The 12245-nt window shown below is 36.6% G+C and overlaps 1 protein-coding gene across 1 annotated transcript in view; it reads left to right on the forward strand.

The window, feature by feature from the left end:
- LOC122814921 (leukotriene A-4 hydrolase-like) overlaps positions 1-12245 on the forward strand; it is a 403509-nt gene that overhangs the window by 82198 nt on the left and 309066 nt on the right. The window contains exon 4 of the mRNA XM_044087185.1: positions 5915-5983. Within this exon, the coding sequence (XP_043943120.1) occupies positions 5915-5983 (69 nt within the window). The remainder of the gene's footprint in view (positions 1-5914; positions 5984-12245) is intronic.

Below are 12245 nucleotides of genomic sequence, written 5' to 3' on the forward strand. Positions count from 1 at the left end.
GGCAGTAACAAAAAGGCTTTCAATGTTGGTAATTCTTTAACAGTATGCTTGTTAAATCTTACTTGCATCTTACAATCTCAGACAAGCTTACCTGATGGTCATTAAAGCATTGTTACTTAAACACAGAGCAACAGGGCACTGCGACAGCATGCATTTTCTGAATAATAAGAAGCATAAATCAACAGTATAAAAATATGACAGAAAACCAGAGCATTCTGCAAAATCAAGGGCAACTGAAAAGCCATGGTTGTACTTGTGATCTACGTTGGATGGGGGAATACTCTGTACACTTACACTGCATTGCTTAAACACATCCCGAGCCACTACAGTGGGGAGTGGGGTGCAACAAGTATGTCACAATCTGAAATGAGTCTGGCTGATGGTGATGGTTCTGACACTCATGCCTCTCAACCTCGGAGCAAGACATCTGGACAAAGCCATACATAGAAGTAGGACAAAGGGCCAAAAATAAGGACAATTTTTAAATATTCCTCTTATAAACTTAGAAAGATAATAGAATAGTAGTAGGTCTTGCATTAGTATGAATTTTCTGAAGGGTATGAAATCTGAAACTCAAATGTCTGTCATTTTTTTCTAACTTCAGTCTTTAATGATTTGCCACTAATTTGCCAGAAAGCCACAATTTTATGAAAAACAAACTAAACGTGTTGCAAAAATATAAAACTGCCACACAATACAGCTGGGAACCTGTCCAAGAAGGGACACTTTTTTAATATTAGTACTGTTAACTTGAGCAGCTGACAAAATAAGAGAATCTACATGCATTTCTGAAATAAAAGTAATCTGTTACTCCGATTACTACAGTTATTTATAATTGTAAACCCTCCATGTTGTCTTCCAAAATTGCCATTTTGCGGAGGGATTCTTAGGGGGTGAGCAACATTCTGAGCCAAAATTGGGGACAGTTGAGAGGTTTAGATATTCCTAATTTTATAAAGCAATTTATTTGCATGTACCTCTTAATGCAGGAAATCTGGACAAGGCCAAATATATTGGGGGGAACATACAAACAGTACTAAAATATTGTATAAACTTAGACAGTTGATAGAATGGCAGGTCTTGCTTTAGCATGCATTTTCTGAAGGTTATGAAGTCTGAAACTCAATGTCTGGCATTTAGTGACTTCATTCCTAAATGATTTGCCAGAAAACCAAAAATTTTATGAGGAACAAACCAAAAATAAGAAGCAAAAATCTATTTATTCTGCAAAAATCTAGACAGTTGAGAGGTATAGTTCAGCCGGGGCTGTCTTTTTGAGTTTTCTGCCCTTCACCTCTCACAAAATCATGGTTGAATGGAGCCACCCCCTGCAGCCATTCCAATGGCTATTTTGCCCCATTTGCCATAAACACTGTAATGTGCATACTGGCTTACTTTTACAATGATTTGGATTTCATTTGAAAGTTTTATTTTGCATTTTACAGCACAAACTCTAATAGACATCTGCTAAACAAAGCAATGCAGTCTCAGAATGAAAATATACTTAGCATTAAAACCTCTCTGCCCTTGAAACTCACATTCACTGAAACAGCATTGAAACCCACATTCAAAGAAAATACATGTTGCCAGTGGCAGATAAAGATTAACTTTAGGCTGTTTTCAAATCAAAGGCCCCTTGCACATGAAACATAAGTGTTCTTTGACACACCTTCTTGATGGTATTATACAATACAGTACAGCTGTTAGAGGGCGTTTTAAATTTATGGTTTTGAACATTTTTCCAGTAAGCAATGAAACAAAATACATGCACCAATAATGACAAAACTGCCCAATTCAGAACATTTCCATCATAAAGGTTTACTCAAACATCTACAATCCACCAGTATCAGTAAATATGCACAATCTCTGAAGAAGTAAAAGTCATCTAAATAATTCCACATTAAAGAGATCTATAACTAATGAAGAGGTTGCTGCCAGCAAACAACTTTATATTTAATTGTTTCATCTACAAATAAAGTGTCTGTTGCCCTTGAGGAATAAATTGCCAATGTTACATAAAAAAATGATAAGCTAGTAATATTGCAATAGGAATGGATGGCAAACTGATAACAGATTCATATTTACTAGGTATCTTCACCAAAAAGGACTGCAGCATCCACCCCCTTTACAACACAGTACAGTAACAGCAATGCATCTACATACTGTGGGAGTAGAACCTACAGCCTTCTGCATCAAAAGCAAGTACACTACCTGTTGTGCTATTTAACAATGCAAGCAGACTCAGCATAAGCAGCACTAAAATTTTCTTCCCCTGTAGCTCTCAGCTCCTTATAAAATCTACTAGACACTCAGCTGTATCTCTGAACTTTGCAGCACAAGAAATCTTGAAAAGTCCAACTTTATTGGAGGGGGCGGGGCAAAAGCCCAAAACCAGGGACACATTTTAAACATTGCTTATATAATCTTGGAAAGTTGCTAGAATAAAATGCTGTGTTACCACCATACATTTCACTGCTAAGGCTTGAACCCAGGACCCTGTGCAAAACAGTCAGAGTGACATACCATTACGCCATATCTGCTGTTTTGTGAAAGAGAGGAAGACTGAAACTTAAATGGCTACCATTTAGTGATTCAGTTCTCACCATAGCTGTCAACCTCTTACCACAAAACACCTGGACAAAGCCAGCATTGGGGGAATACAGCCCCCAAACATACTCAGTGGAATTAATTTCTCACCATAGCTATCAACCTTAGCACAAAAAGACTAGACAAAGCCAATAATGGGGGAATGCAGTCCCAAAAATAGGGACAAATTTCAAATACCCATCTTATAAACTTAGAAAATTGCTAAAATAAAAGGTTTTGTGTTACTATGTACTTTCTGAAGAATATGAAGTCTGAAATTTAAATGCCTGTCATTTTTATTTATTTAACCAGGAAAGTCTGACTTGGAACAAAAGCCAATTTTCAGCAGAGGCCGAGGCGAGAAACACTTCAGACACATGCATTTGTAAGATGAGAGGACACCAGAGCACCCAGAGGAAACCTACACAAACACAGGGAGGACATGCAGACTCCACACAGAAGGCACCCCAGCTAAGAATCAAATCAGAAAACTTTTAGCTGTCAGGCAACAATGCTACCACTGCACCATCAACTATGTAAAGAAACAAAAATACAGAAACCGCAGATTTTATGAGGAACAGAACAAATATGAGGCAAAAATCTGCAGTTTTTTTGCAAATGGTGGTGGGTAGGGATTTCAGGCTCTTGCTACCTGCATCCAAGGTACAGGGTTCAAGCCTGAGGTATTCTCTAACCACCACCATGTATCCTGAGTTCTGTCTAGCCAGCAGTATATAGGAACTGGGGCATCACACACACGCGCGGACACACACACACACACACACACACACACACACACACACACACACACACACACACACACACACACACACACACACACACACATGTACCTGCTTCAGTGTCCTCCGTCCCTGTCATCACCACGTAGACTTCTGGACATCAGACCTGCAGAGAAGCTTTCTCCCTATCCAGACTACTGTGTCAGCTGTGTGGAGTCCTGTGAGCCACGCATGCATGCTTGCAGTTCTGGGACTTGTGTTTTTTTTGTTTTTTCATTTTTGTTTTCCTTTCCACAGCTGGGGGGGGTGCTGCAGTCCTGCAGTATGAGCCACCTGTTATATACATGTATATATATATATATATAAATAAATATATATATATATATATATATATACACACATACACACACACACACACACACACACACACACACATATATATATATATATATATATATATATATATATATCGTGTGATATATAATATATAGTACAACATATATATATATATATATATATATATATATATATATTTATATAAAACACACACACACACACATAATACATACATACATACATGTAACATGGGTCTACCTGAAAAGACAGAAATCACACTTAACTAAATCTGAAATAACTGAGATGGCAACACCGAAGCTGCAAAATATCAAGACATCATATGAAGGAATTGTTTTACAGGGAAAATTGACAGTTGGTCAACAGCAAAAAAATAACAAAATGCATTATAGCAAACCCACATGGGGGGTTGCACCCCCCTGACTAAATATACCAACTCCAGGATTGCACTACAGTGGGGAAAAGTTAAAAGTTCCCAATGATGGCCAACCGTTCATTTTCCCTGTAAAGTAATTAATTCATATGACGTCTCTGTCTCTCGTATGTATATATGTGCATATATGTGATATGTGAGTGTGCGTGTATATCCCTGCATTTCAAAAAATTTATTTTGTACTTGATTAACCAAAGCCCTGAATCTACATTCAGATGTACTGTGACTGAATTATTGTAGTGTTATGGAAAGGATTTTGTAAGGTAAGTGTTGAATTGAGATTATCTTCCATTACTAAGGATGGGCAGGGTTCCTATTCCTTCACCTTCTTAGTAATGCATGCTAACCCTACCCTTTGTCCATAACCTCAACCTTACATCTTAGAAAAGACTGTAATATTACCACTACCTAAGACACTCTGACACGTACCACATTCCTTAATACACATGCACAACACTAAATCTGACCCCCCCTACCTTGCCATCACTCTAACCCTAATTGCAGGCACACACTCCCTGTCTTTCTCCCCCCTCCATGTCACCCTTTAAAGATGGAACATTCAGTATATCTGAAAGTTTTGGCATTTGAGTCCCAAACCCGCACTAACCCTACCCAAACACACACTGTCTTTTTTTCCAACATCTGCAACACTTGGTGATTATTGCTTTTGAAGGATTTCCATAGCTGTTCACGCTGTTGGCCAGCTGCTAATTCAACATAATGAATAGTATCCAGAAATATTTTATGGGACATCATACATTGGATGTACATCTTTAATGTAATGAGCTAGCTGCATGTCATGTTATTTCAGAGAATTAGAATTCAGCTTGAATATACACATCACTGAGACTGACTACACACTCTGTGTCTCTGATATTTTTTGACCACCAAGACTGTATTTGTATTTTAAACAGTACAGCAAATGCTGCATGTAGGTCCGGATGTACCCAATTTCATCTCTGCTGAATGTTATGGGAAGCCCAATTCCAGTTTGTTTATTTTTTCCTTTAAACATGGATTAAGGCTTTGAGCTGTCTTTTGTTTTTTTTTTTTTGGTAAGAGCTCAAGTAATAGAAAGTATTTTGAGTTTTCCTAACTTTTATATCTCTGAAGTGCTTACTTAAACTTGTTGCTTTTTTTTTTTTTTTATTTCAGAATGTCTTAATAAGGTTTCCTGTCCTTCTGGTTGTTACTCCATATAATAACTCTACATTACCCTTCAGATTAATTTAGCAGTGTTGAAATTGCATCCTGAAGTCTGTTGGGAAGAGCCTGTTTCTCTGTCTCAAGCTGTAAATTCGGATGAGAAAAATCCTATGTTAAATTCGACAGAACTGTTTTTTACATTTTCCCATGGCAGAGATTTGTATTTTTGTTTTGTTAAGAAAATAACTAAAGTTTGATGAACTGCTGGGTTATTCAAGAACTTGAAGTTTCATATACAGATCATAACCTTTCCATCTTGATAGCATTACCTGGAAGGATTTTTTTTTATCAGATGGCATTACCTGCAAGAATTTATTTGTAGTATATTGGCATTCTTTTAAATTGTCTCCTACAGGACCAAAGAGAGACAGCTGTATTTGTAACTCATTCATTAACATTTCTACAATACATAGAGTACATTTACTATTTTTCAAAAGCATTACAGGTTTGTTTGTAGAGGAGTTGTGTATCTCCTTAAGGGTTGTAACCACTGTTACCATCCCTTTTTTTGCAAAGAATGCACAGAATGTTTTAAGAAATGAGAGCATTATAAATTGTGAAAGCAAATTAATATGGAGACCATTTTGTTTTACAGGCAACACACTGCAGGTCTCTGGTGCCTTGTCAAGACACTCCTGCAATGAAGTTCACATACTATGCCAGAGTAAGTATTGCTTGCATGCACATAGTAAACACAAGGAAAGTGTATCAGGTAAAGCAATTTTGCAATATCCAGATAATGCAATTTAATTTTCATGTTTATTATTTTCATTTGTTTTATTTAATGTAAACTATGTTTAATCCTGCTCTTCATAGAGCAACCGAGTGTGTTTTACAAATTGGGCAATATTAAAAGGCATAGTATGTAGTATAATATATACAAAATATTAAAAATGTATAGTATGTGTGTATAGAAATCACATATCCTCTGCCCCAAAAAGTTATGCAGACATGAGTGCCTAGTTCTTTCTTCTTGGCAGTCATGCCAAGAAATTGTCTGCTTTCATTGTGAACATAAGTGACTTAACCTAAGCTTACCCACTCCTTCATAGTGGCACTGTGGTCATCTGATTCCAAAGCAAAACAAACACTTGCTATGTCAACAGTACCTTGAGTTCTTTCATGATATATTCTCGTGTCCTAGAAGATCATGATTTAGCAGTTGTACCTGCTTCTAATGTCAGTCAAGGATTGAGGAATTCTTTGCCATCCACTGCCTTATATTGGTAGAATCAAATGATAGCCAAAGCATCTCTTAAAAAATAATGTTCAGATATTTGTCAGTCAAAGGACACCTAGCAGAAGGCAGCCAGTCAGGATATAAAGGATCTGGATTTAGATCAGCCACACGTGATGAGACATTATAGCCGAGTGCACCTCCAGGCGTTTCTGCAGTTAACTCCTGCTGATGCCTCTAGGCATCAGATATTGCTTTTTCATATTTGTATTAATAATTTGAAAGCCATGCTACAATTTGTGAATTTTTCTAGTAGGTTCTTTGTAAGAAGCTCCGCATGTTTTTTTAAGTGTTGTGTTGATTGAGTAGCACACACCCACAAAAACAACCAAAGTTATTTAAAGGTTTTTATTTAATGGATTAAATGGTTCTGATGATGTCATATTGTAATAAAGATGAAAACGCTTAACCATTTTAAATACATGCTAACTGGAGTCCACAAGTGCGTTTGGCTGTTTTTTCTTCTATGTATAATACATGGGAGCAACAGCTTTTTATTATAATGTTGCACTATACATATTATCTTGGAACATAAATGACCTTACAGGTATAGACAAAAATGAAAGAACACTGAGTCAAGTAGCAATGCTGCAGGAGATGCATTTCAAAAGAAATGAGCGTGTGAGTTTGACAAAGAAAGGATTTCAAGATGGATATTTCAGCCAAATATCAAAGCCAAGGAAAAAGGAGTAATTATACTGATTGTTAGAGGGGCTTCAGTAGTGACTGGGGGGGGGGGCAGTCATAGATTTGTGAGAGCAAGGTGCTGTTGACAAGGGAGGAAGATTATATTGGCATGTATTTATATTCCACCAAAAACTGCTGTTGTAGAGTGTAAAAAAAATTTTGGGAGAAATAATCAGCTTTCAGCAGACAATATTACTTATAGGTGGGGACTGGAATTTGATTTTGCAATAGTGAAGCTGTATAAGGGGAGCCTAGAGTGGACATCTAACAAAAAAAGGTAGATTTCTGAAGAAATGTATGAACATTTTTGTTACAGAAGATGTAAATTCAGTAGCAGGAGCTCTGACAGAATGTATACATTATTCCCCACAGTACAATAAGTAGGCTAGACTATTTTATTTCACAGGAACACGTGCATTTGAGTGAAAGTTTTGACACACATCTATTAACTATCATGCAGTGATAAAACCAAGATAAAAATGCAGGGTAATGAAGTGAAACTGAGACGCTGTGGCTTTCGTACGTACTTGTTAAAAAAGAGGAATTTAAGAATTATTTATGAGTTATTAGGGAAGACAGAAATATCTTCAGAAGTTATAACTCTTGAGTGGGATAAAATGAAAATGGGGTTTAAAGTAGGGTAGAAGTAAAGGAGAGAGAGCAAGATGGTTAAGTAATAGCAATTACGTAGAGGGGCTCACAAAGGTAAAATATTACAGAATAAAAGGAATCTCGCAGAACAAGAAAAGGCACAAATGCAGAGTGCTATAAAGAAAATAAGGAAGTGTCTGGATAATGTGCAGGAGTTTAGAAAGTTTGTTAAGCAATTATTTATTTTTTGATAACTTCAGAGCACAAAAACCTTTAGTACAATGACTTGGGCAACAGAAAGTAGAAAGGGTTGTCACCAAGCTTAGGAAGCCAGTAACAAGAAGTCCTGTAGAGATATTGGAGATATTTCAGAAATTTTATGAAAAAGAGTGTATAAAGTAGAGAAATAAAGAAAGCTCAAATGAAAATACTTATGGAAGATTTAATTATGTCCAGGTTAGTGGTAGATGAGGCTCAACTGACAGTTAAGCTAGAGGATGATGCGATAAAAATGGCGATGTATAATCAATTTTCAGCAGAGTCTTCAGGAATAGATAATATTCCTGTGGAGGGAAGAAAGTGATAAAGATCTGTGGCTCCCTGGCCTTACCCTGAACAGTCCAATATGGGAGAAGGGAATAGAGGAATCCAGTGGTGGCTGGTGACTTCCAATCAAGGAGGGGCTACAGGAGACAGCTGAACAGGTGAGGGCCAATGGGAAGGGGTGTGGTCAACTAGAAGGGGGCAGAGCTATGCTCACAACCACAAAAACTGGGACTTAAATATGCTGCCCTGGGTGCCAAACCGTCATTATGAGTCCATTCAAGACAAACTGAAGTGGAGAAGAAGAAAATATTTCAGTGCATTGGCTACATGACAGCTTACTTAATATCTAGATGGAAAGAAAAAGGTTGTGAGGCATGAAAAAATAAGTTACTTTCTGAATACATTACTGGAATACCAGTTGAAATCAAGTATAAAAAAACAAGCATCACTCAACTCAAACTACTTCTCCTTGCACTGCAGTTCTAATTATAATTTATATTCAGCTTTATAAAAGTACCAAGTAACATGCTGAAAGTAGCAATTGCTGTGATACAGATTACCTCTACTTGTAAAGATGTTTCTTATCCAAAAAAGACCTGCTGCCTGACAACAACTATCTACTTGTTTCATGTGGAAAACATGATCAAAGTAAAAAATGAACAGCAAACATCAAGCTTAAGAGAAATTGCTTAAAGGATTACTGCACAGGTTATGGACCACACATGATAGATTGACATTCTGTGTAGTTTACGGGTAAAGCCTGCAAAGAGTTTCTGAAAATACTGTAATCCTGTCCTTTATTACAAATACTGTCATATGCATTTCAATACCTAAGGCTTATACGTTATCTAGTTATGTAAATATTCTCTGCATGACAACAACAAAAAGGCTTTCAGTGTTGATAATTCTTTAACAGTATGCTTATTAAAGCTTACTTGCATCTTACAATCTCAGACAAGCTTACTTGATGGCCATTAAAGCATTGCTACTTAAACGCAGAGCAACAGGTACTACAACAGCATGCATTTTCTGAATAATAAGCATAAATCAACAGTATGACAGAAAACCAGAACATTCTGCAAAATCAAGGACAGATTTTTGTCTACCTTGGATGGGGGGATATTTTGCACACTTACACTGCATAACTGCTCGTTGCCTTGCTTGGACACATCCAGAGTAACTACATGGGGGAGTGGGGTACAACAAGTATGTCACAATTTGAAATATCTCTGGCTGATGGTGATGGCCCTGACACATTTGTCATACCTCTCAACCCCAGAGCAAGAAATCTGGAAAGCCATAAATAGAAGTGGGACAAAGGACCAAAAATAAGGACACTTTTTAAATATTACTCTTATAAACTTAGAATCTCTCGGTGGTGGTGCTGCGGTAGCGTTGTTGCCTCACAGTTAGACGTTGCCCATTCGATTCTGAGTTAGAGCGCCTTCTGTGTAGCGACATGCGTGAATGGACGTTCCTTCGTTGAAGGTTGTGCGTTAGGCCCAGCAAGCCAGTACGTAAAAATCTACTGCCAATCATTAGCGGACCGGAGTTCCGCTGTGGCGACCCCTAACCGGGAAAAGCCGAAAGACACAAACAAACAAAACTCTTATAAACTTAGAAAGATAATAGAATAGTAGGTCTTGCATTAGTATGAATTTTCTGAAGGGTATGAAATCTGAAATTCAAATGTCTGTCATTATTTTCTAACATCAGTCTTTAATGATTTGCCACTAATTTGGCAGAAAACCACAATTTTATGAAAAACGGACCAAAAATATGATGCAAAAATATAAAATAGCCACATAATACAGCTGGGAACTAACTTAGTACATCATCAATTCTACACATATATGTTTTTAATGTATTTTTAATATTTGAATTGTTTATATGTATGAGTAAAAAGTACTTAGTACTAGATAACTAAGGAGTTTTTAACATATTTATTTTAATAAATAGGAAAAATTACATTGTTTTTTCATACAAATATTTTAATGAATGTGTTTGTTTTTTATGAAAGTCAACATCATGATTGGCTGCTCTTTGATGCACTCTGACTGATAGGGTAATATTTGAAAAGCATTAGTATATAAAGGCTTAATTGATTGTCTTAATTACTATCTGATGAAGTAATTGTTGCTAAAGACAAAAACGCAATTCATCTGTTAAGAGCGTTAATCTGTGCCTTTCAACTCTGTGTTTTTGCTATTTGGAGTTATTAAACAGTGGAACCTTTGCTGGCGTGTTTCCTGCTTTCTTCTTGGCTGCTATAGGATTTATTCTTGGTTTGGTTCGAACATTTTCCATTTATCACAGCTGGGAACCTGTCAAAGAAGGGACACTTTTTAATATTAGTACTGTTAAGTTGGGCAGCTGTCAAAAGAGAATCTACATGCATTTTTAAAATAAAAGTAATCTGTAACTCTGATCATTACAATTATTTATTAATTGGAAATCCTCCACGAGGGATTATTAGGGGAGAGCAACATTTTGAGCTAAAATTAGGTGCAGTTGAGAGGTTTGGATATACCTAATTCTATAAAGCAATTTATTTGTGCATACCTCTCAACCTCTTAACCCAGGAAATTTGGCAAGGCCAAATATATTGGGGGAACAAACAAACAGTACTAAACATTGCTCTTGTGTAAACTTAGACAGTTGATAGAATAACAGGTCTTGCTTTAGTATGCATTTTTCTGAAGGGTATGAAGTCTGAAACTCAATGTCTCTCATTATTAAGTGACTTCATTCCTAAATGATTTGCCAGAAAGCCACAAATTTTAAGAGGAACAAACCAAAAATAAGAAGCAAAAATCTATTCATTCTGCGAAAATCTGGACAGTTGAGAGGTATAGTTCAGTTGGGAGAATTATGTGGCAGAAATCCTACAAGATGGACTTAGCTCCCTAGGTGTGGACAATAAGTACCCCCCCCCAAAAAAAAAAAAAAAATCTAAGAGAAGTGATTGCTTCAATCTGGCTTCATCACTTTCAGTAGCATTCTGGCTTCATCACTTTCAGTAACATTCAGACTCAGTCAGTGAAAATATTCAGTAACAAAAAAGTTTGTGCTTGTAGACAGTTGATTTAACTAGTTTCTAATCGAATGCATCCAACCAAGAACTGGGAAGGGGCATACCTGAGCTGATCAGATAATAAACACCTTACAGTACAGTTGGTAGAGGGCATTTTAGATTTATTGTTTTGAAAATTTTTCCAGATTTTTCCAGTAAACAATGAAACAAAATGCATGCACCAATAATGACAAAACTGCCCAATTCAGAATATTTCCATCATAAAAGGCTACTCAAACTTCTACAATCCACCGTTATCAGTAAATATGCACAATCTCTGCAGAAGTAAAAGTTATCTAAATAGTTCCACATTAAAGAGATCTGTAACTAATGAAGATGTTGCTGCTAGCAAACAACTTTATATTTCATTGTTTTATCTACAAATAAAGTGCCTGTTGCCCTTGAGGAATAAATTGCCTATGTTATATTAAAAAATGATAAGTTAGTAATATTGCATTAAGGAATGGATGATAACAGGTTCATAGTTATTGGGAATCTCTGCCAAAGAGGATCATTCTCAGGATTGCAGCATCCACACCCTTTAAAAGTACAATGCAGTACAGTATCAGCAATACATTTAAATACTGTGGGAGTAGAACCCACGGCCTTCTGCATCAAATGCAAGTATTTAACCTGTTTTGGTATTAACAATGCAGGCAGACTTAGCATAAGCAGCACTAAACTTCTCTTCTCCTGAAGTTCTCAGCTCCTTGTAAAATCCACTTGACACTCAACTGTATCTTTCAACTTTGTAGCACAAGAAATCTGTAAAAAGCCAAAATTTGTTGGGGG

This window comes from Protopterus annectens, chromosome 11.part0 (assembly GCF_019279795.1).
Source record: "Protopterus annectens isolate FY-2018-M chromosome 11.part0, PAN1.0, whole genome shotgun sequence".
Taxonomy (NCBI): Eukaryota; Metazoa; Chordata; order Ceratodontiformes; family Protopteridae; genus Protopterus; species Protopterus annectens.